Source organism: Sorex araneus, chromosome 3 (assembly GCF_027595985.1).
Source record: "Sorex araneus isolate mSorAra2 chromosome 3, mSorAra2.pri, whole genome shotgun sequence".
Taxonomy (NCBI): Eukaryota; Metazoa; Chordata; class Mammalia; order Eulipotyphla; family Soricidae; genus Sorex; species Sorex araneus.
This window is the reverse complement of record NC_073304.1, coordinates 141,712,748-141,739,218: the sequence shown is the minus strand read 5'-3', so window position 1 is coordinate 141,739,218 and position 26,471 is coordinate 141,712,748. Positions and strand designations below refer to the sequence as shown.

At 41.2% G+C, this 26,471-nt stretch overlaps 1 protein-coding gene and 1 pseudogene across 1 annotated transcript in view; both read right to left on the bottom strand.

The window, feature by feature from the left end:
* The window catches only part of CFAP61 (cilia and flagella associated protein 61), a 411,272-nt gene that overhangs the window by 196,793 nt on the left and 188,008 nt on the right, over positions 1-26,471 (bottom strand). The window contains exons 14-16 of the mRNA XM_004614437.2: positions 21,356-21,482; positions 7,799-7,876; positions 3,687-3,893 (exon numbers count right to left, since the gene is read on the bottom strand). Coding sequence (XP_004614494.2) covers positions 3,687-3,893; positions 7,799-7,876; positions 21,356-21,482 — 412 coding nt within the window. The remainder of the gene's footprint in view (positions 1-3,686; positions 3,894-7,798; positions 7,877-21,355; positions 21,483-26,471) is intronic.
* Positions 13,757-14,406, bottom strand: LOC105943218 (nascent polypeptide-associated complex subunit alpha-like; annotated as a pseudogene).

Below are 26,471 nucleotides of genomic sequence, written 5' to 3'. Positions count from 1 at the left end.
CTCTGGAACTGCAAGACAGTAATCTCTTAAGGGAGAAGAGGAGGTCTGGAACCGCAAGACAGTGGTCTCTTCCCGGAGAAGGTCCGGCTCGTGGCGCAGGTGCCCGCTTGCTGCTTTACAGATGCAGAATCCTGCACCCTGCCAAGTGGGAGAAGGGGGATGGGGACCAGCAAATAAACAAACATACTCAGGGCAGAGGGATGAATTGTAGATAATGCCTGACACTAATGAAGATAATTACGAGAGTAATTACATTACTATCTCTGTGGGGATGACAGATAAACAAGTGGTTTGGTTTATGGGATTTTTTTCAGTACAAGTATTTTCCCCAGGAGGATATTCTTCTCCATAGTGATCGTGAATCAGCTTGATTTGACCCCATTAAGCTGTGTTATCTGTTAACCTTTGCGTGTTTGTCACAAGCTGCTCTAAGAAGGCACATAGATTAAAATGTCATTTGAGGGCAAGTGAGTACAGCTGGGAAAACCCTCCTGTTTGGAAATGTGACAGGCACTCCTACAGGACCTTTTTTGATGACAATAAGAGTTTTAACCCAAATGAACAAAAGCAGAGAGCAGGGATGGGTTATAATATTTTGACCTGTAGTAATACTACATTATGGGAATTTATGTTTACTGGACTATGATAGATCATATTTTAAGAGAATGCTTAAAATGTTAACTTTAAATATTAAACAAGTTTTAAATTTTGGCAGAGAAAACTGAACTAGGTGATACTAACTGCATATTTATGAAACCATAAAGGTTTTGGCAAAAACCCTTCAAGCTTCTAAGAGTTGTTCTTAAAAAATCCTGTACCTCTGAATTTCGCAGTTTGATTCGACAACTGGAAATTAGGACCCAGAATTCCTAGTAGGGCTCTCTATTTATGCCTGGAAAATCTTTCAACGCATACTCTGTTGGGAGTGTTGGAGAAAAAAAAACACCTCTTTTTGCTATAATGTGAATCAAAAGTTCACTTTTACTAGTCAACTGAGGATTATAGCTGAATTTGTAAATTCACACCTATATTATTGGAAGTGCTTCTAATATTTCTCTAAATGTATATGAGTACATCAACTAGAAGTATGCATTGATTGAGAGGAAATCTGTTTCCAAAAGTGTTTCTATACCCTATAAGCAAAACAGTATATATAACAGCCCTAAAGCTGTGCCATTAAGGTAAATATATGAATATGAAGTGTCCAAGATACTATTTTTATTGTGAATGCAGACAAGCTTTCTACCAACCTGACACACATAGGCACATCATGAATAAAAAGAATTTAATATCCCATCTTGAAGGTCACCAGACTGGCACTTTGCCAAATGCAAAGTAAAAAAGAAATTGTACAGGATCAGAATTCTCAAGTAATTGCTAGCTTCCTTCTTATCAAGTTCAAATATAGAGCATTTACATTGTCACCACATTGAATTTTGATAGAAAAAATGTATCTAGATAATATCTTACATATTTCTAAAGACATTTTTTCTGTCTTTCTCATTCTCTCTGTACTTCTCTAAAAAAAAGCTTTTGTTAAATAAGATAGTCTATACAAGATAAATTACTATTGTATTCAGCAAGTGTGCCTTAGATCTTTTTCAAGTTTAATAAAAGAGATAATTTTTCAAAAATCTGCTTAGTTTATTTGTGATCTAGAAAGAAATTTGACCCAATCAAAGACTGGGGAGAACATGAGAAAGCTCTTGGTCATGCCAGGGTCTGATGGGATAACATCTGCCTGGTCTTGCGATAGGATCTCACCACCCTCAAGTCCACATCAAGGTGAAGACCAATGCAAGGACAACCTATATGTGTGTATGTGTGCACTTGCATATCTAAGTCTTTGAGGTGTGAGAGATGCAGTTTTTTTACCAAGACAATTATTTCTGTCTTCAAGGTAAATGCATCTAAGTCTAGAGCATCATTTTACCTGTGAAAAGTGCTAGGATAAGGAGTGCTATGTACACCACATAGGATATGCTTTCTTTATTGAAGTGTTATTCAACACAAGTGGATCAAGTCATGCACAATTTATATAGGTATTTATTAAATAAAGATTGAGGGCAGAGCAGGCAGTACAGTAGGCAGGGTATGCCTTGCATACAGCCAACCTGGGTTTTATTCATGGCACCCCATATTTCCCTGAGCCCACCAGGAATAATCTGAAGCACAAAGCCTAGAGTAAGTCCTGAGCACCACCAGGTGTGGCCCCCAAACTCACTAAACAAAATAAATTAATACAAGAGCAGGATTATGCCTCTCCACCTTTTTCTTTCTTTCTGCAGTGCAATGGATTAAACTCGAAGCCTTATCATGCAAGACAACCTACCACTGAGCAACAACCCCCAAACTACCCCCACATCTCATCTATCACTTTAATAGCACCAGTGTAGTGTTTGGAATATCACACAACATTACACCCATCTATAGGTTGGCACTTATTTAGTCTATTACTTATTTAGTCTATTTAATCATTACTAAAATGTTCTTTGCTTGAAGAATGTGATTGTGGAGCGTTGGCATTTAACTGATGCACCATGAGAAGTGATTTTATTTTCTTTTAAAAATATTTTTAATTGAGGTTCTGAAGTTAACACCGCTATTAATAATGGTTTCTTGTGTACATAATTCTATTACACATGTACCCAACCCCTCAACACCCCTCCCTCCCAACTCCCCCAAACCCAGTTGTGTGGCTCAGTCCTCTCATTATGTTGCCACTGAACCTTTGTTGCTACCTTGCAGTGTATCTTTAAGTTTCACTTATGAGAGGAACCATTGTGTATCTAGCCTTTCTCTTCTGACTGACTTTACTCAGATGATATCCTCTAGTTCCATCCATGTTGTTGCAAACTGCATGATTTTGTTCTTTTTCAGAGCCTATATAGTATTTTATTGTGTTATATATACCACAATCCATTCTCATCCACTATTGGTGGAAATGTCATCGGGTTTATTCTTTATGGAAAGAAAGCAACATAGAAATTTATCCAAAAAATGGAAAAAAAAACTAACATCAGCACAGTAATTACACTTTTTGGCATCATCCCCCAAACACAAAAACAATAATTCAAATGGATATATATACACTTGTGTTAATTACACAACTTAGTACAATAGCCAAGATATGGAAACAATGCAAATGCCCAACTACAGATGAATGCCTCGAAAAGTTATCTAATTTTCATTTCCTTTTTTTGCAGTTTTCAGATTACTTTATCAATATAGAAAATTCACAAATTGCTTTATGAATTATTTTGTTTGTAACAGTTTTAGAAACTCAAAGCCTTCTTTACTTTCTCTATAGAATTTTTTAAATGGAGTCAAATTTGAGGCCGGGAGATAATACAGCAGTTAGGGAGCTTGTAAGGTCTGAAGTCTTCCAAGCATTACTGGTTAGAGGCCTGGAGGCCAACCTGCCAGGTGGACCGTAGCATTCCCAGCACTGGCAGGCCCAAAGAGCATTGCATCCTCGGGCCCTTGCATTGAAATACTGACCAGTTTGGCAGGGAATTGCCAGTGGAACCCCTGGACCTTCTAAGCACTGTTAGGAAGACACCTCCAAAGGGTCAAACTTAATATGGACATTTCCAGTTGGAATCCAACTTAGAATCAAAATTCATCAAGAGAGGAAGAAAATAAGTTTCCACACAATGTAGAAGTGAATTACAACATACTCTTACCTTGCCTTCCCTGTGTGTTTGGTATATTGGGTAATAGAGACAGGATTTAAAACCTAAACGGAAGATCTCCTTGAGAAAAAACTTGGAGTAGTGTCGGAAGATGGGATTCAGGGCAAAATGATATAAGTGTGTGTGTTCCCGACGCTGGTGGTGAGAAAAGTAGATGAAATCTTCAATATTGTAGTGGGATCGGATGTACTCTATGTCCTAAAAAAAACGAAGTGGGGAAAGGACATTTAAGAATGTTTTAATAAGCAACATTCAATTTGTGACAAAAAGTATTTTAAATATTGACTAATCTTCACTGTTCATTTTTCAAAAAATTAAAAATTATGTTTCCCATTATTTATTTTCTCTGATATCTGGTCTCAGTCTGTGGCTGCCTGGCACTGGAACTTCTCCCATAAGATATGGCTGTTAGAAACAGCAGAGGTCTGCGTCTGTGACCAGCCTGCAGCAGGAAGGCCACTTCTCACTGCTGTTGGCAAAGAAGTATGAGCTGCTCAGCATGGCTGACCAAGCATGCAGAACCCTCAGCAGCAGCAGACACCACAGGCATCCTCTGTACTCACCACAATTCACCCTTCACTGTTAATGTAGATGCAGGTCAGCCCACTAGTTCTATTTTTAATGTTTGGGGCCACACCCAGCAGTGCACAAGGGCTCACTCCTGGCTTTGTGCAAGGCAAACTGGTAACGTGGCTGGGTTAAACACAATAAAACTGAAGTTGTGCCTCAGCTGTTGGCATTATTTAATCATTTCTTCCACCCCCCCTCTCCGCCCCCAAGGTATTATATTTTTACACAGTGGGAAGGTAACTGAGGACTGGTGCGTATTTACCTACAAAACAGGTAATGTTGTTGTAATCCTGGGTTTGGAAGCACATTTTCAGGCACACGCTCCTGTTCCCATAAGCCTCTCTCCTATCACAAGTCTTTGGTGGTCACACTGGGGAGAGGGAAGCAGGGCCTCATCCCTGTTAACTGTGTGCTAACGTCGTCCTGGCACAGTACACAGGACACGTCATGAAAGAGGGAGAGTGGTCCAGATAGGCTCTTTATCATCATCAGGGGAGGAAGGTGTGCCTGGCTTAGTAAAGACCATGCCATATGCAGATGGGAAAGCACCCACCCATTTTAGTAAAAGCACACTTTCAAGAAGAGAAACTGGCATGTACTAAGAACATGATTAAATATGTGATGGGCAAGATTACCACTAGAAAATTCTGGAAAATGGTGAATTTCTGTGTCCAAGTTCCTTGTTTTTCTAGCTTCTGCCACAAACCTCTGAGGACCACAAACCTCAGAGAAAAGAAAACTAGATAACAAGGTCATCAGTAGTATCAGAAGACAACTCTGGTAGTGTATGACCTTTCAGGTCATATTGATGCTATATATGCTGACAATATAAGCCTTTTCCCTCATTTACAATGGAGGCATCCTTCATCATAAATAAAATAAATCAAAGTCTAGATTGAGAAAAAAATCATTGAGAATCAAAAAATAAAAAGTAAACAGAGGTAATGAGCCAAAGATTAGATGGGCCATGTGCATCTAATTTTGCTCCCATCCCAAATCCTTTAAAGTAGCAATAATTATATACATTCCATTTATAAATCTATTCTATTTCTATTCAGTTTATAATTACATTATATTAATATTTATATTATAATTATGTGTTTTAATAGAAAATATTTCATTGTTTTTACATATTTACAAATAATGTGATATTAAATTATGATATTTTGATATCATGATATATTTATATTTATATATTAAATGCACATAATGAGGGGAAGAGATGAGAGACAAAGTATAAAGCAAGTTTACATTGCCTGGAAACAAGCTGAAGTTATTTACTACTAAGTTAAATTTCCCAGCATTGGATCATGTGAAGGTCCCTCTCTGCACCTTGACAGCAGTACGTTTAAGCGCCACAAGACAAAGCAATTCAAATTCCTGATGCCTTTCCCAACTAGCTGGGAGTTTTGGGGTTTGACATGCCTTCCAGGGGCTAGAGAGAGGAAGTAAAAAAGCACATCACGTGACTGTAAAGGATAGACATCATCCAGCCATGCTGATAATGTTCATGACATAGAATTTTGAAGGAAACTGAAAAATACTGAAAATGGAATAGAAAAATATACAACTTACTCTAGGGGATAAAGGTTTTCAAAAAACAGAAGAAGTATTGTTTTTCTTTATTTAACTCTATGTCAGATATCTAAAAGGAACCTTGAACATTATGTAGCAAAAAAAATTATGCATGAGAAAGAAATAATAATGGGGCCACAGTAGAGAAGGAAAAACACCCACCTTGCATTTGGCCGATCCAGGTCTGATCCCTGGCACTCCAGATGGTCTTCCAAGCCCCGCCAGGAGTGAACCCTGAGCACAGACCCAGGAGTAAGCCCTGAACACAGCTGGGCATTATACCCACACCCAAAAAAAGGAACATGGATAAGACAAAGAATTGAAATGTATCAACCCTGAAATTAGACTTCCAACAGAGACCTGGATGACGGACTACACTTGGCTGAAGACTGAATTATGGAAGTAGAAGTCAAAACCAATGAAATGGTGTAGAATAAAGAGATATAAGGAGTAGCTTTGCATATATATGTATATAATTATATATATAAAATCAATCTTGCCACAACCAACAGTGAAGAATCTGGGCCGTTCCGGCAGCACCGAAAGCTGGAGATTGCTCTGGACCCCAGACTGGGCCAACAACACCGGGGTGCCACACGGAGAAGGTACAGCCAGCACACCTTCTCCAGATGGAGCCCCAGCGACACTGAGCTTCTACTAACACGGCTCCGGTATGCGGGACTGGGACATCTCCAAACCACCAGCCACTTACGCGGCCTTGCGACCTTTCCTGATATACAAAATATATGCTCAGGAATGGCTCCACCACCCCTGAGCGTCTATTATCCCAGAGACACATAAACCAATCTCAGAATGCAGCGGCTGCTGGCAGATATACTCCTGGACTCTGAACTAAGCTACGGCCCCATGCAGCCCCGGGAGGGTAAGGGTTTCTGTTCCTTGGCCTTTCCCCCCATGGACAACATGGCAACCGCCACCGTTCAGAACCAATTGGATAGGGAGGTAGGAATTTGCAGTGATAGGATGGGATGCATAGGGAATCTTGCAATGGGGGAGGCAGAACCGGCCCTGCCTCCTGCCCAAATGAGACCCCGAGCGGTCGCCCATGAACAGCTCCTCTGCTCCTGAACAGCCATGATTCCAGCGCCACACAAACCAATCTCGGAATGCAGCGTCTGCTGGCAGAAATTCCTCTGGACCCAATACCAGAATTCCAAATCTGGGTGGCTGCTTTTGTGACCGTGAAACATCATATGCTCTTTGTTACCAACAATAGAAAACATACAATCTAATGATGCCATTCTGACAGGTCTGACTGTTGGGGGAACCCAGAGAACCAAGCAAGCTACTGAGAGTATCCTGCCCATATGTCAGAGCCTGGCAAGCTACCCATGGCATATTCGATATACCAAAAACAGTAAGAACAAATCTCACAATGGAGACGTTACTGGTGCCCGCTAGAGCAAATCAATGAACACCCATCCCTTCACCAGATACAGATATTGAATGAAGTCAAGGCAACGTTTTAGATCATTAGGGAAAGACTGGACTACTCAGTACAAATACTCTGAAATAACTGTCTGTGCACTGGGAAAAACTACAATTATATGTCCACTTGACACTTCCACTCCCACGGTACCTATATCTAAGTGAAAAAACATTATAAAGATACAAATACAAATATGGTAATCCTTTGGAGAGAGCTGTGAGACTATTTTTGTGGTGATGAAAGGTTAAATGAATTTGTATAATGTGAATATTTTTATGTTTGTTATATTCAAAATATTTTGACCCAAAAAGCAAAAAAAATTTTTTGAACTAAAAAAAGACATGAAAGACTGCCAATTATAATACAAGCACATACCACTGATGTATTTCAAAAGAAAACTAAACACTGATATTAAATAAGTAAAACACTGCAAAATTAGTTTGCATACTTGCTAATTCCTTATATAAAAATTTCAACAAAAGGTATCAATATCCATTGCATGATTTACCATTTCATCTCTGGTCACTGCAACACCAACTACTTGATCCGCAACACTAGCCACAAATGCCTGAAGTGGTGTTCCATCCTAAAAAATATAAACACCTTTTAAATCCCTTAAAACAATAACAATGTTTCTCGGGGGCTGGAGCGATAGCACAGCAGCTAGGGTGTTTGCCTTGCATGTGGCCAACCCAGGTTCGATTCCCAGCATCCCATATGGTCCCCCAGCACTGCCAGGAGTGATTCCTGAGTGCAGAGACAGGAGTAACCCCTGTGTGTGACCCAAAAAGCAAAAAAAAAAACAATAACAACGTTTCTGTAAGCAGTCAGTACTGAAATTTTTCATCATGAGCACTTAAGGATCTGTAACATAAACACTTACCTTAAGGTCAGGTACTCTCCTTACTGTTCATTTAATCCTTTAAGTAAAGGTAAATATTATTATTGTTTCAATTTCATTCAGGATAAAATAAGAAAACTAAGAAATGGCTACAAATTTGAACTACTTGGGTGGGTCTATGATTTAAACAATTGCCCGTTTTATTGTGAATCTATTTTCTTTAGTTATAGATACATCAATAGTAGATATAACTAGTAGTAATCTCAGGACCTCTATATCCATGTGAGTAATATGCATATATTTTGTTTTATAAATTAAAAAATAAAAAAAGTTGAACAAAAATATTTAGAGAGGGAAATATCCTTTCTTTATAATTTCACAAATTTCCATTGTCTGGCTTAATGGAAGGCGGTTGGTTGTCATATTTGCTTCGGCACTCAATTTTTTCTGATATATAATTTTAGCTAGAAATGTTTCACAAAGACATGTATGAAACACTTACATAATCTTTTCAGATAACTATGGATACTCTTCTTTGGTGTTCCAGAAAACTCAATAAGTGGTAGCAGTTTAAAGACTAGCCTCCATGTGAACCAAAAAACCATATCAATTAACTTTGTATGTACTTCATCAGTCTAGAAGTGTATAATTTGTATGCAGAAGGGCCAGTTTGATCATCTGCACTACATGGTACCTCAAAAATAGTGAGAGCATGCCATGTACAGCAAGCTTGCCATCAAGAACTGCCTCCTGTATATAACTGGCTCAGCTTCACAGCTCCAAACTAATCTCTAAGAGATACCGCTGTTGAATCATCTCAGGTGGCCCAATCTCCAGCCTGAGATCTCTAGAGCCTTCTCCAGATGGGGGCAGGCTGAATCCCTGCCTTCAAGTGGCCCAGTGCCTCACCCAACCCCACGTATACATGGCCCAGTGACACAGCTCCACAACTGATCTTGAGAGACTACCTAGCTTCTAAATTGTTCCACTTCCACAATTTCGGGAGTGCATGGCCACATTTGTGACCACATGGCACCTCCAAATTTCACAGAAATGACAACCTACCAGGAGCACAGCAAATGAGATGGGAAAGTTTTAAAGAAGCCCATAAAGCTAAATGAGCAAAAACAATAACATAAAAGGCTCAACTAGAACCAAGCAGCTCTGTAAAACTTCAGACAATGACTTTAGTAACACCAATGTAAGACATAACAATTTCCAAATGTTTTCTTTTACTGAACTATATATATATATATATGTATATATATATATATATTTAATGAAACACCGTGAGATAGAATTACAGACTTACACTTTCGTGATTACGTTTCAGTCATACTATGTTCAAGTATCCATCTCTCCACCAGTGCCCATTCTCCACCACCAATGTTCCCAGTGTCCCTCCTGCCACCCCCAGCTCACCCCCTGCACCATGTGGTAGGCACATTCCTTTTTACTCTCTCCTTTTGGGTGTTATGGTTTGCAATACGGGTAGTAAGTGGCCATCATGTTTGGTCTATAGTTTACTTTCAGCACACATCTCCCATCCCGAGCAAGCTCTCCAAGCATCCTTTGCTTGGTGGTCCCTTCTCTACTCAGCTGCCTTTCCCCCCAGCGTGTGAGACCAGCTTCCAAACCGTGGAGGAATCCTCCTGGCCCTTAGCTCTAATATCCTTAGGTGTTAGTCTCCTATTCTGTTACTTTATATTCCACGAATGGGTGCAGTAATCCTGTGTCTGTCCTGCTCTTTCTGACTCATTTCACTTAGCATGATACTCTCCATGTCCATCCACTAACATGCAAATTTCATGACTTTATCTTTTCTAACAACTGCATAGTATTGCACTGTTTAGATGTACTAGAGTTTCTTTAACCAGTCATCTGTTCTCTGTGGGGTCCCCCCTGCGGGCATCATCCTGTCCCGCAGGGAGGACCCTTCGTGGGGCTAAGGAGGGGACGTAACCGAATGAACAGACGCAGAGCCAGAAGGAGGAGGAGAGAGAGAGGAGTTTATTCACAGCAGTTACAATACTTATACCTCTTGGTGGGAGGGGGTGGTATGCATGCTTGGACCCCCACAGGAACAATAGTAAAATGTTGATCAGGCATGGCTGTTGGCTAGTGAGACAAGTGGTGAAATGATAAGATCACAGGAATCCCAAGCAGCCTCCGCTTGACTAGACGATAAGAGCCAAGCTCTGTAAGATGGCTCCCTACAGTTCTCGGGAGTTTTTCTATATTCTGGCTATTATAAATAGTGCTGCAATAAATATACAAGTGCAGATATCATTTCTACTGTACTCTTTTGTATCTCCAGAATATATTCCCAGAAGTGGTATTGCTGGGTCAAATGGGAGCTTTATTTCCAATTTTTTGAGAAACATCCATACTGTTTTCCAAAAGGGCTGAACCAGTCAGCATTCCCACCAGCAGTGAAGGAGAGTCCCCTTCTCCCCACATCCACGCCAACACCGGTTGTCTTTGTACTTCTAGATCTGTGACAGTCTCTGTGTTCTGAGATAATATCTCATTGTTGTTTTGATCTGCATCTCCCTGATGATTACTGATGAAGAGCATTTTTCATGTGATTTTGGCCATTCAGATTTCTTCTTAGAGAAAGTTTCTATTCATTTCATCACCCCATTTTCTGATGGGATTGGATGTTTTCTTCTTATGGAGTTCAACCAGTGCCTTGAATATCCTCAATATTAACCTCTTATCAGATGGGTATTGGGTGAATATCTTTTCCCATTCTGTACAGTGTCTTTGTATTCTGGTCACTGTTTCTTTTGGGATACAGAAGCTTCTTAGTTTAAGATAGTCCCATTTGTTTATCTCTGTTTCCACTTGCTTGATCGGTGGTGTGTCATTTTTGAAAGTACCTTTAGCTTCAATTTCGTGGAGGGTTTTGCTGACCTTTACTTCAATGTACCTTATGGATTCTGGTCTGACGTTGAGGTCTTTAATCCATTTTGATCTGACTTTTGTGCGTTTTTTTTCTTTTTTGGGTCACACCCAGCAATGCACAGGAGTCACTCTTGGCTATGCAGTCAGGAATTACCCAGTGGTGCTCAAGAGACCATATGGGATGCTGGGAATCGAACCCAGGTTGGCCGCATGCAAGGCAAACGCCCTACCCGCTGTGCTATCACTCCAGCCCCTGTGCATAGTGTTAAGTCTGAGCCCATTTTTTTTTGCATGTAGCTGTTTAGTTTTGCCAGACCATTTGTTAAAGAGGTTTTCCTTGCTCTACTTCACATTTCTTGCTCCTTTATCAAAGATTAGATAATCATATGTTTGAGAGTGTGTATAAGGATATTCAACTCTGTTCCATTGGTTTGCAGCTCTGCCTTTGTTCCAGTACCATGCTGTTTTAATCATTACCACTTTGTAGTAGACTTTGAGATTGGAGAACGTGATGCCTCCCAGCTTCTTTTTTTTTTTTTCTTTTTGGGTCACACCTGGCGATGCACAGGGGTTACTCCTGGCTCTGCACTCAGGAATTACCCCTGGCCATGCTCAGGGGACCATATGGGATGCTGGGATTTGAACCCGGGTCGGCCGCGTGCAAGGCAAACGCCCTACCCGCTGTGCTATCTCTCCAGCCCCGCCTCCCAGCTTCTTTTTCCCAAGAATTGCTTTAGCTATTCGTGTGGGTTTGTTGTTCTATATGAATTTCAGAAGTGTCTGATGAATTTCTTTGAAGAATTTCATGGGTATCCTTATAGGGATCTTGTTGAATCTGTATAATGCTTTGGGAAGTATTCAATGTTAATTCCCCCAATCCAGAAGCAGGAGATGTGTTTCCATTTCCCTGGTCCTCTTTTATTTTTTAAAAGTAGATGTGTTTAAAAGTAGATGTGTTTCTATTTCCTCTTGTCCTCTTTTATTTTTAAAAGGTAGTGTTTAAAGAGGCAATAGGTCCTCTTTAAATTTTTAAAAGAATTCAGTAGTGAAACCATCTGGACCTGGGCTTTTGTTTTGGGGAAGACTTTTAATTACTGTTTCAATTTCCTTGATCATGATAGGTCTATTCAGGTACTCCAGATCTTCTTGGTTCAGCCTTGGGAGGTTATAGGAATACAGAAATTTATCTATTTCTTCTAGTTTTCTTGTTTTGTGGCATACAGACTTTCAAAGTAATCTCTGGTTATCTTTTGGATTTCATTGGTTTCTGTTTTGATGTCCCCTTTTTCATTTCTGATTCATTTTATTAGGGTTCTCTCTCTCTTCTTTTGAGTCTTGCTAGTGGTTTAGCAATCTTGTTTATTTTCTTGAAGAACAAGCTCTTGGTTTCATTGATCTTATGAATTGTTTTTTGGGTTTCCATGTCATTGATTTCTGCTCTAAGTTTTATTATTTATTTCCTTAGGCCTGGTTTGGGCTCCTTTTGTTGGTCTTTTTCTAAGATCTTGAGCTGTGAAGTCAGGTTATTTATGTGGGCCCTTTCATCCTTCCTGAGAAATGCTTGCAGAGCTATAGATTTTCCCCTTAACACGGCTTTAGCTGCGTCCCATAGGTTCTGGTAGCTTGTGCCTTCATTCTCATTTGTTTCAGGTATTTTTTGATTTCTTCCTTGATTCCCTTCCAAACACACTCGTTGTTCAACATTGAGTTGTTTAATTTCCAGGTGTTTGATTTGACTCTCTGCATCTGTGTGCATCAACTTCTGTCTTCAGTGCATCGTGGTCTGAAAAGGTAGTTGATACAATTTCTATCTTCCTGATTCTATTGAGGTATGTTTTGTGACCCAGCACATGGTCTATCTTGGAAAAGGTTCTGTATCCACTGGAAAAGAATGTGTATTTGATTTTGGGGGGATGTAAGGCCCCATATACCTCTATTAGCCCTCTCTCTTCTATTTCTTCCTTCAAATCCAGTACTTTCTTGCTGAGTTTTAATCTTTCAGATCTATCCAGAGGTTCTATGGCCGTGTTGAAGTTTCCAACTACTATTATGTTACTATCAATGTCCTCCTTAATTCTATTAGCAGTTATTTTAAGTATTTAGCTGGTCCCTCATTGGGTGCGTATATGTTTAGGAGTGTGATTTCTTCCTGCTGTACATATCCCTTGATTATAAAAAGATTGCCTTCTCTGTCCCTTCTACTCTTTTTCAGCCTGAAATCTATGTTGTCAGATACTAGTATGGCCATCCCAGCTTTTGTGAGGGAGTTGTCTGCTTGAAGGATTGCTTTCCATCCTTTGACTTTGAGTCTGTGTTTGCTCTGACTGTTCAGATGTGTTTCTTGTAGGCAGCAGAATGTTGGGTTCCGTTTTATAATCCATTTTGCCACTTGTTGTCTCTTACTCCGTGCATTTAGACTATTGACATTGAGAGGGATTACTGTCATGGGGTTTTGTGCCATCTTTCCGTAGAGGTTTGTTGTGCTTATAGGGGTTTTTGCTGTCTTACAGTAGTCTCTTTAGTTCTTCTTTTAAGGTTGGCTTTGAGTCTATGAAGTTCCTGAGCTGTTGTTTATCCATGAAATAGTGTATCGCTCCTTTCTTTTTTCATCCAACAAGAAGCCATACCTTTTTTAATGATAGAAACAGTACAAATTTCAAACCAAGCTGCAGTTACTCTTTTGAGGCACCACAAAAGGGTTTCCATTTTTCCAGATGGCTACAATTTCAATTCCATAATAGCATTTACAATATCATTACTGTTGTTCTTCAGGGCTTGGATTGCCTTTTCTCTTGACACATTTACTTGTGACATGTCCAATTCAATATCCTTAACATCCACACCGGTTTCATCAACCTCTTCTTCTTCACTCTCCTCTTGTACAGTTGGAGTCTGTGTGTTTTCTTGAATGTTTGAGACAGCTTCACCTTGAACTTTGAATTTCTCAGCAGCTGCTAGTTGTGCTTGTCGACATAAATATTCGATCTTCGCTTCCCAAAAACTATTTAAGTATCTGAAGCTGGGCTCTTATCAACATCTGGTTTTGTGATGACAAACAAAGAGTATATTCTTAGACTTTCGGATTGTGACTCTAAGAACCCCTGTAACCTGTCGAAGACCCAGTCTGGACATAACCTTCCATGCCTTCTTTTCACTTCGGCTCTGTTTTGCTTTACTGACTGGTTCCTCATCGATCTCAGCTGTTGCTGCCAGCTGAGCTTGCTGTGTGGTTGCCTGTGTAGGATCCTGTTCCTCAAGTTCTGGTTCTGATTCATCATTGTCAGATTCTGTTCCAGGTCCTTTCTCAGCCTGGGTCTGTGGCAACTCCAGCTCTCTGCAGGGACCGTTTCTGTGGCTTCACCAGGCATTTTGTGCAGGGAACCTGAACTATATTTTTATTATTTTATTTGCCATTTTGTTATAATACGCAATATAAAGTAAAGTATTTTGTGCCTGTTAAGAGGAAAACTTAAAGGGTGGGTGGGAAACTGGGGACATTGGTGGACAGATGGTCACACTGGTGGTAAGACTGCTGTTAGAACAGTGAATGCCTGAAATAACTATTATGAACAACTTTATAAATCATGATATTTAAACAAATTTTCAAACATAAACAACTGCCACATGTTTCAAACAAAAATAATGATTGTAATAATTAAGATTCATCAATCTATTTTACACTCTGAATAAATCTTTTACTTATGTTTTATTTGTAACATTATAGATTGTTTATCTGGAAAATATTGGTTATATACATTTTCTGAAAGTTGACCTATTGTGTCACAATGTATAAAAACATCACATTTGGTAAAGTCACTATAAATCTCATTACAAAAACTCTTTAAAGAACTGGGAAGCTGTCAAATTCATGATGGCAGGTAGTGATATTTTTAAATTATTATTTTCTCAAAAGGCTTGATTTTATCATAGAAATAAATGCTGTCAGTGGTTTCCTTGGCTTCTGTCATTTATTATATTAACTCATCTTTTTAAAAATTTCACTCAATTTCTCAATACTGCACAACCCTGTTCTGCCAACTCTTATTTCAAAATATGTATAAGGTTAAATAAATTGAAATTAAAATGAAATAAAGGTGGAATTGTCAGCATGCACCTCAAACAGATGCAGAATTGATTTTTCTTGAATTGACCAACATGCATCAGCCTGCAGCAAGAATTTTGTGGCCCCTTCTCATTCACCACACAGAATACTAATGGTGCATATTCTCGTCAGTAAACTTAATTAATTTTACTGCTTCTTTAGACAAAACTTTAATTTTCTTTCTTTTTTTTAATTGAAATCTTTATGGAGAATTTGTAGACCCATAAAAGTTATAAAAAACAAAAGAGATATTCCTTATACATTCTGCCCAGTATCCTCAGTGGAAACATTTTGCAAAACTCAAATGCAGTATGATTAGCAGGAAACACAAACTGATGCAATTTTGTGTTTGTATGTTAGTCTGTCCACAATTCTGTCCCCTCTGAAGGTGCACATTTCCAAGCACCAAGGTCAAGACTGAACAATCCCAACACCAGGGTCTCCTGGTCGCCTTTTTATACAACCAGACCCATTTGGTCCCTGCTCTCCTCCTGCCCTTAGCCACTGGAACAAACAACCTGGTTCCACTTCTAAAAACATTTTATTTCAAAACATCACATAAAAGAAGTCATATAGCTCTAACCTTCAGGAGATTCTATTTTTTTCCACTTAGCACAAATCTCTAGAGCTTCATTTAAGCTGATATAGGTACAATTTCCTTCTACTGCTGAGTGATATTACCTAGCAAGGACAGTTGCCCATTGAAGGGCATATGGCCAGAGTCCAGCTGCAATGAACATTCATGTATGATCTTCAGTTCTCTGGGGTAAAAGCTGCAGAGTACAAAGAGCCTTTACATTTTCACTGCAATGTAAGAACAATCTGATTTCCCTGAATCCTCTCAAGCATTTAGAATTGTCACTGTTTTTCAGAAATTCATGGTATGCAGTGACATCCCAAAGCGTATTTTCTTTTCCTGTTGTTACTGCAAGTATGTGGTGATGAAGAACTTGACCACAAGAAGTTTGCTGACCTTGCCTTGATCCATACTGAAACTTCCAAAGCTTATTTTATTCGTTTCTTTTTCTCAGCCTTATTTTTGTGCCATTAGTGTGAAGATCAATACAGCAGAAAAAGCAGACTCTCTTACACTTATTCTTCGTTTTAAAATAGTAGTCACTAGAGAGATGAACCGGGAGCCGCGGCACGAGAAGCAAACCCTCCGCGCCTATTGACTGTGATCCTGAGGTCTCCTAACCCATTTTGGCACCAGAGCGGATGCTTGAGCCATGCATTTTGACTGTGAACTGAGCTACAACCTCATGCAGCCCGGGGAGGGATTTCTTTTTTCCCTCTCCACCCCATTTTTCTGAGCGAAAATGGCGGCAGCGGCAGCAGCCACGCGGTGAGAGCCACCCTCTAAGACCTCTCCACCAGGAGGTAGGACTTTCTCTAGTGACGTAGCCTGTAGGTGGTCCTGGGAGGGGGGGCGTTCCCGGCGCGCCTTCCGCCCAGAGATGAACCGGGAGCCGTGGCACGAGAAGCAAACCCTCCTCGCCTATTGACTGTGATCCTGAGGTCTCCTAACCCATTTTGGCACCAGAGCGGATGCTTGAGCCATGCATTTTGACTGTGAACTGAGCTAAAATATTAGAAACCCAAAACCGCGCGGCCACTATCGCGGCCACGTGGACTCAAAGTCTTCACTCTTAGCAATGAAGAGAAATTATTAGGTGATGCCTATTCAGCAGGCCTGATTGTTGGGGAAAATTTCCAATCAATAATAGTGAGTTCTGTATGGAAATATGAAATGTACTCAATATATATAGAGAATAATGGGAATATCATTAGCTACTTAGATGGGGGGTGGGGTGGGAGGGGGGTGTATTGGGGTTCTTGGTGGTGGAACGGGTGCACTGGTGAAGGGATGGTGGTTTAATCAGTATTTGACTGTGACTTAAACCTGAAAGCTTTGTATTTTTTTTCTTGTTTTCACGGTGGTTCAATAAAATATTTCTTTAAGGAAAAAAAAAATAAAATAAAATCCACAAACTAAAAAAAAATAGTAGTCACTAATGTACATACAGTGTACGTTATACCATATATCTAAAAATACATACAGTGCAGACTCCTAGAGTCCGTAGTAAACTTTGTAAACTAGAGTGAGACACCATACTGTCTTGGTAGGCCAGAAGGAAAAGGAGTAAAAGTAACTTTCTAGTTTGATGAAGACAAATGCAAATATATGATGAAGAGAAGTTTTACCTTAATTCCATGTATTTACGGATGTTAAGCATTTTGCTATGTGTGTGTTTGGTATCTCTCTCTATAATTTCAAAATAAACTGTAGCACTCTAGCACTGTCATCCTGTTGTTCATCGATTTGCTCAAGCGGGCACCAGTAATGTCTCTATTGTGGGACTTGTTACTGTTTTTGGCATATCGAATTCATCACAGGTAGCTTTCCAGGCTCTCCCATGTGGGCGTAGGTAGGGCATTTGCTTTGCACGCGGCCGACCTGAGTTCAATTCCTCCGTCCCTCTGAGAGAGCCCGGCAAGCTACTGAGAGTATCCCACCCGCACAGCAGAGCCTGGCAAAATAAACTGAAATCCTTATTTTTAAAAATACAGTAATGGTGTCTAGACAGACAGGTAGGAAAATTGCCTTAAACATGTCTGACTGGGTTTAATCCCCAGCACCTCACATGGTCCCTCAAAATTTCCTGGAGTTTTCCCTGAGCACAGAGCCAGGAATAAGCCCTGAACACCACTGGGTGTGGCCCAACCCTCCCAAAATTAAAAACATATATAATAATTTTTAAAATACAGAAACACTTCTTGGAATATGTCTCAAGGGCCCTAAAACAAAATGGAGAAAAGACATTTGCACCCCTATGCTCCTTGTGGCACTATCCACAATGGCTAAATTCTGGAAATAACACAAGTGTCCAAAAATAGATGACAGGATAAAGAAACTATGATTCTTGGACACACCAGTCCCCCTGGCTGAAAACTCTGAGATGCCCTTGGTGGTGGGGGGGGAGGGACCAAATCCCTGACCTGTCATAGCCCCAACAACTGCACCTACAACCCACTGCTGCTACCACACCAACACCTGTGGCCTAAATCCACAGCTCCACTAAGAATGTCTGCAGATTCATCCCAGTTCTACAGATCTTGAAGTTTCTGGACACCTCCAAATGTCACAGTACTAAAATTCTGGTAGGAGCACACCAAATTAAATGAAAAACGAACATAGAAGCCAACTAAACTCAATAAACTAAAAACAATAGCACACAAGGCTCAACTAACAATAAACAGCTTAGTAAATCCTCAAAAACTTAACAACCCTGTGGTGAGACATAACAATTTTCACAAATTTTATTTTACTGAAGTATTTTTGATATTTCCCTTAGCCATTTCGTAGTAACAAGCAGTATAAAACACATTATTGTGTACCTGCCAAGGGAGCAGCGTTGGGGTGTGTGATTGGAAAAATAGAGACCATGGTGGAGGGAAGTTCACTCAGGTGGGGGAACTGGTGTTGTGACAGTAAAAGTCTGTAACAGCTGTGTCACAAACAACTATGTACACTGGATGCTTAAATAAAGTGAAAAAGTAAAAGAGCAACCAACAGGCTAAAGAGATAGTACAGGGGTGGAAGTGATTGTCTTGGACATAGCCATGCCACCGGACCCCATGCCAGGCTGTTTCACTGGAGACACCCCAGAGGGGGGCGGATGAGAGCCCTCCCCGCCCCAAGAGGCCCACCCCCAGCAGCCAAAAACCTCCAGGACCCAACCGCCGCCATGCTCAAGGCTGTTCCCCACACGCTCAGACTGAGCCTCACGCATGAGTAAAATCTGACGGAACCCAGGTAATGCGGAACTTTGTGACCTGTACTCTGGGCTCAATGGGACCAGGAGTGGAGATCTGTCTGTTTCCCCCCAGTCTCCAGGAACCAGGGGTCATGCCCATAAGCCATTACCTGCCGGCGCCAGATAATCTCCTCAAAGGCTGTCATCCAGAAGGAAGCAACATGATGCCTGCCATAGCCATGCCACTGGACTCCACAGGCTGTTTCACTCGGGACACCCCAGAGGGGGGCGGGTGAGAGCCCTCCCCACCCCAAAGGACTCAGCCCCAGCAGCCCAAAACATCCAGAACCCAACCTCTGCCATGCTTAAGCCCGCTCCCCACACGCTCAGGCCGAGCCTCACACATGAGTGAACGTATTCCTGGACTGTGTGGCTGTATTTGTGGCCGTGCAACACATCATAAGACACTCCCTACCCATTCTCCAAGAGTACCACACCATGTTTGATGGGGTTCAAATAGTAGGCAACCAATCATAGAGGGTAAATATATACATATATATCATTTATACATATTTTCTGACATATATACGAAAGTACACATCACTCAGCCTTTAATAACAGGTTAGTGATATCCCAAAGAATGTCTTAATGGCTTCTGCCAAAATAGAACAATCTTCACACTGTTTCCTCTGTGGATACTTTTTTGTAGCATTTTCAGCAGTTTTCCATAACAAAAAATAAAAAATATATTATTTTGGTTCTGCTTTGGGACAGGGATTGGGGCTTGGGATGGAAACATCCCAAATACAGTGGTAGGAAGGTGTAATGGTGGTGGGATTGGTGTTTGAATATTAAATGTAATCAAATATTGTGAACTACCCTATAAAAAAATTTTTTAAGTGTGGGCTGGAGTGGTAGCACAGCGGTTGGGCGTTCACCTTTCACGCGGCCGACCCGAGTTCGATTCCTCTGCCTTTCTCGGAGAGCCCAGCAAGCTACCGAGAGTATTGAGCCCACATGGCAGAGCCTGGCAAGCTACCTATGCATATTGGATATGCCAAAAACAGTAACAATAAGGCTCTCAATGAGAGATGATACTGGTGCACGCTCGAACAAATCGATGAGCAACGGGATGACAGTGACAGTGACAGTGATTGTCTTGTATGAGGTTAACTCTAGTTCTAACCCTGGCACCACATGAAGACTGACAAGAGTGAGTCCACAGAACAGAGCAGAGAGTAAGCCCTGAACAAGTTGTGTGTGGCCTACAAAACCAAAACAATAACAAATAAAATTTAAATAAACTAAGCATGCAATACTCTGTGGTCTGGTTAACTGCCATGCCCATAAAAAAAAAAACTATGTTAATAGAAGTGCTACAATTTGCCCTTTGCCATGAAATAAGTATAATGTAGGTACTTATCAGAAATACAACACAACATTTGTCATGTAGGATCATTCTCAGTCCATCACTTCTCGAGGATGCAGCACTTCCACAAGGGTGGCTGCCAGTAGGAGGTAAATGGCCATACTTCCCCAGTCTGATATTTAGTGCTGCTTGATGGGCACCATGAACACACAGATTCCTCAGCTTCTACTATTATTTTTAAAAATTTTATTGAAACAGGATGAGACACATAGATGCTCATGATTGGGTTTCAGGTTTCAGTCATACTGTGTTCCAACATTCATCCCTTCACCAGTGCACATTTCCAACCAAGGATGCCCCCAGTCCCTCACCACACCCCCACCCACCTCTATGGCAGACGACCCTCCCCCTTCTCCTCCCCCTCCCCCTCCCCCTCTTCCTCCTCCTTCTCTTCCTCCTCCTCCTCCTCCTCTCTTCTCTCTCAGCATTATGGCTTGCACTACAGGTACTGAGAGGTTATTATGTTTGTCCTGTACCTACTTTCAGAACTCAGTTATTATCCAGAGTGATCATTTCTACCATTGTCATAGTGGGCTTCTCTCTTAATTGCCCTCTCATCCCTCCACCACTTGTGGAAAGCTTCCAAACATGGGCCTGTCCTCCTGGTCCTGTTTCTACAGTGCCTGGGAATTAGCCTCATACTGTTTGTTTGTTTGTTTTTTTACTATCCTACAAATGAGTCCTCAGATCCTATTAATCCCTAACATGTCAACCTATCACATTTTCCCAACCAAGAACTGGGATCTATCCCACTTAGTCTGAATCAAGTTCAAATTTTTCATCACTGTGATCAATACTGAGCATAATCTGATCAACCCTTTGGAGCCACTTATGAGGAGAACCACGTCACTTCCTTAAACATTAATTTTATCATTTTTCTTATCTTTCGACATCTACCCATCTTTGTGGTTCCTCATGACACAATATCCACTGAGGTCTAAGAAAACTTTAGGATTGAAGTTTTCTGGGACATACAGCTCCTATGCCACGAGGGAGAGAACGCCGGTCTGGTCAGAACAGGTACTTACAGCATCTTTGTAAGCGTTCGTGTACTGGTTCACATCGTCCAATATGCTCCTGCTCAGCACGAGGGTGCTGACAAGATTCTCAACTCCAGGAACATCAGATTTAGTGGCAAATCTTATATTAATGGATCTGGGTAAGGAGAGACACATTTTTTAGGCTAAAATATTATAATATGTAAACGCCCTCCTAAAAGACACTGAATCATAACATGATGATTGTGTAAAATAATACCTAGTAATTTGTATAATGATCAGGCTTAATTAATACAAAAGCTCACCTCTTTCTCAATAGTTGTAAAGACACAAAAGAACAGGATAAGATAAAACTCAGATAATGGCATTAATCAAATAATACAAAGTTACACTTTGCATGAATTTAATTTAAAATTTTCACCACCATGCTTTATTTTGCATTTACTTCAAACATAACACCAAATAATTTCTCAAATTCTTATTTTTTCTGTTGGGGGTAGGTGCTTTTCACAAGCAATTCTCAGAAGGCCAGCAGCCTCACCTGTTACTAGTAAAAGAATCAAGGACGTGATGAAGCTCAGGCCCGCAGTGCTGGGATATACCAGGGTTTATAGACACTTGCACATGCTCAGAGGCCTTTGGACTGCACCAGCAATATTCAGGGAACCTGTGGTGCCAAAACTCAAACCTATGTTGGTATAGCATAACGTGTACCCTAATGGCTTCTCCCCTAAAATTTTAATTTATGTTAAGAAGTTAACAAATTATACTGACCCCAAGAAACTGAGGAATGCCAGGTGTCAAAGGCCCTGCATTTTACTCAGGATTGCCATTTTGCCCTCGAGGTCAGGATTGTCCCTACCCTCGAAGAGCGTGCGGCCACTCTGTGGCCCCACATTTCTTCACTTCTCTGTAACTGACCGTAAACATACAAAGATATCCTAACTGCAGGCACCTACCACAAAACAACAAACAAGAAACAATTCAAACTGCAAAGGTCACAATAGTAAAGCAACACAGAAACCTATCAAGTGTAGTGTGTGAAGATGCTAGTCTGAAGATTCAACCAGTACTAAGGAGCTTTATAACCTCTCTAGCAAAGAATTAAGAAAGGAATTGTTGAGGAGTAAGGGGCTCAAACTTCTGCTGCACTAGCCAACACTGCTGCTCTTCTCTGAGGTCATCCTTTATTGCATCTCTGCACAGCTTTGTGAGCTTGGACGTTAGCTTGTGGTTGCCTGAGGCTCGCACCAAACCACGTTGACGAATGAGCTTGCGAGTGTCCGAAGACAGGCGTCTGTTTGTGGCTTTCTCACTCTCGGCATTCTTCACACAGTCATGGAGGTGCTGAACCAGCCGATCGTATTCTTCGTTGATGTTGTCAAGAACGGCATCTTCCCACGTTGCTGCAATAGTGCCAAAGTGCTCCCAGTTGGTGGTCATTCTTGGGAGTTGTCTTCTCAGACTTAAATTTTGCAGACTTTTCTCCCCACTCTGTGAAGTAGAATTTTGCATGAAGAAGATGGTGGTCCAATCCTGTTTGGAATTTTGGGACAACAGCAACATCGGTCAGGCAAAACCTTCGATTGAATATGATGTGGTCAATTTCATTGTGGAACTGTCCACCGGGAGACTCCCATGTCCAAAGTTTAGATTCAGCCTTCTAGAACTGTGAGTTACCATGGATGGTCTTGGTCGACATGATGAATTCAGACAGTCTCTCGCCCTGATCGTTCCATCAGGGAAGAGCAGCAGTGTTGGCCATGCAGCAGGAGCTGGGAAAAGTATTCGCAATGCTTGCCTATCCTTCGCCAACTACAAGACCAGGATGACTGCCCTCCGACGTCCTGATGGATCTATCACATCTTCCAGAAAGGCAATGGAGAGGATTATTCATGACTTCTACTCAGATCTCTTTGATAGCCATGTCCACCTGCCCACATACCAAATTCTGCGGATAGATATGTCATTCCCAACGTCCTCCCTTCTGAAATCCGACACGCCATTTCGTTGGTAAAGACGAGTACAGCACCTGGTCCGGACAAGGTCAGACCTGAACACCTGAAGAATCTGCCACCAGTACTCATCAATACACTGGCTCGACTCTTCATACGCTACCTGTCTGAATGCAAGTTTCCGTCTCAGTAGAAAACAAGTAGGACCGTTCTGTTATACAAGAAGGGAGACATCCATGACATCGGCAACTATCGCCCAATCTGCCTGCTGTCTGTCGTCTATAAGTTGTTCACTTGTGTCATCCGGAAAAGAATAGGCAGAACACTAGACGAAGGACAACCATGTGAGCAAGCCGGGTTCCAAAGGGGATTCAGCACGAGAGACCATATCCACACAGTGACCAAACTCACTGAAGTTTTGCGAGAGTTCAAGATGCCGCTCTGTCTAACGTTGATCGAGTGAAAGAAGGCCTTCGATTCTGTTGAGACTGAAGTAGTCATCGAAGCCCTAGCCAAACAGGGCGTTCAAACTCAGTATATCAAAATCCTCCATGAGCTGTATTGTGGATTCACCACCAGGATCTCACCATTCTACAAGAATGTGATCATTGATGTAAAGAGAGGGGTGCGGCAGGGTGATACCATTTCACCGAAACTCTTCAGTGCCACCCTCGAGAACATCATGCGATGACTGGAATGGGAAGGAATGGGAATGAAGATAGACGGTCGGCAATTACATCACCTCCGCTTTGCTGATGACTTCGTTCTCATAACACCAAATATTTACCAAGCGGCACAAATGCTGGTCGACTTCGACCACGAGTGTGGAAAGGTCGAACTGCAGCTGAATCTCAACAGGACAATGCTCATGAAAAACGAACTAGTCCCTGAAGCTCCATTTGCTCTCAATGGAAAGAACATCTCCAAATGTAGCAGCTATGTGTACCTGGGTGGAGAAATCAACATGACGAACGACTTGGTGCCAGAACTGCGCAGGAGGAAGAGAGCAGCGTGGAATGCCTTCAAGAGCTTTGAAGAAGTGATTAAGAGAACAAAGAACCTCCGACTCCGGGTACATCTTTTTGATTCCACCGTTCTTCCTGCACTAACATATGCCTCAGAGACCTGGGCCCTACGCAAACAGGATGAGAACACTACTAGGGTATCCCAAAGAGGAATTGAAAGAGCTATGCTAGGAGTATCACATCTCACTCAAGTGAGAGAAGGAATCCGCAGTTCTGACCTCTGTCAACGGTTCAAGAATCAGGGGCGCTGTCTCGTTTGCCAAGGCATCAAAAATCAGATGGGCCGGTCATGTAATGTGATTCAGAGATGACCGCTGGACTAGATCTGTTACCGACTGGATTCCGTGGGATATCAGAAGACCGCATGGCTGCTCACCAAGTAGATGGTCAGATTTCTTTGTCAAATCCCTGAATGAACGATTTGAGGCTCTTCCTGCTCCTGGAGCAAGCAAATATCATTGGGTTGCATTAGCACGCAACAGGGACAAATGGAGACGTTACTGGCGCCCGCTCGAGCAAATCAAAGATCAACGGGATGACAAGTGACACAAGTGAAGGGGCTCAAAAAAACATTGGAATGCATGGTCAATAAAATACAGGAGGACATGAGAGCAGAAATGAGGAAAATGAAAACAAAAATACAAGCAGAAATAACAGATCTGAAAAACCTGGTAGGTGAAATGGAAAGCTCAATGGGAGGCCTCAGCAGCTGCTGAGGACAGAATCAGTGAGCTCCAAGATGAGGTGCGGAGAATCTCCAGACTGCAACAGAAAATGAAAAAAAGCCTCAAAATATACCAACACATGACAAGAGAAAATCAGGATGAAACCAAGAGGAACAATATAAGAATTATTGGAGTATCAGAGAGGCAGGAAGAAAACACTGATGAAGAAGCAACCCATCAAAGCTTTCATTTCTGAGAAGTTTCTGGAACTGAAGAGTGCATGCATGCACCCAAATCCAGGAAGCCCAAGGGTACCAACTAAAAGAAATCCAAATAAAAATACCCCGATACATCCTAAGCAGAATGACAAAAAACACAGTTAGATAGAATACTGAAAGCTGGAAGATCAAAGAAGGAAATTGCTTATAAAGGAGCACCCTTAAGATTCACAGTTACCAGATGAAACCCTCCAGGACCAAAGACAGCAGTGCGATATAATGAACAACTCAATGAAATGAACACCTCACCAAGAATACTTTACCCAGCCAGACACTCATTCATATTTGAAGGGACAATACACAACTTTACAGACAAAGAACAACTCAGGAACTTCATAGATGCAAAACCATTGTTACAAAAACTAAGTGGGCTACTTTAGATAAGACAAGCCCCATAAGTACACCAAATACCTACAAAAAGATGGCACAAATCCCCATCACAATAATCTCTCTCAATGTCAGTGGACTAACTGCACCAATCAAGAGGCACAGAATGGCAGGATGGATTAGAAACTTGAACCCAACATTCTGTTGCCTTCAAGAAACACATGTGAACAATCAAAGCAAACACAGACTTAAAGTCAAAGGCTGGAAAACAATTCTCCTGGCAAATAACCCTCTTAAAAAAGCAGGGTGTTATTCTACACTCCACAAATGAGTACAGTCCCTCTCTTTCTGACTCATTTCACTTAGGGAGAGGGTGGAAAATGGGGGATATACCGGGGATATTGGTGGTGGGGAATGTGCACTTGTGGAGGGATGGTGTTTGATCATTGTGTGACTGTAACCCAAACATGAAAGCTTGTAACTATCTCACAGTGATTCAATAAAATAAAAGCTGGGTGGCTGTACCAGTATCTGACCACATAGACTTCAGGCTGCAGAAGGTTATGAGACAGTGAAGGTCATTTATTAATGATGAAAGGACGGGTACATCAGGCAGAACTCACACTCCTAAATGTATATGCACCTAATGAGGAACCAGCAAAATACTTAGAACAACTGCTAATAGATTTGAATAAAGACATTGATAGGAACACAATAGTAGTTGGAGATTTCAATACCATTTTCTCACCTCTCAATAGATCAACTAGACTAGAGTTCAGCAAAGACATATTTTATTAAAGGGAAGAAATGGAAGAGAAGGAGTTGGCATATATATGTGTACATATATATGTATGTATATATACATATGTGTGTATATACATATACACACACATTCT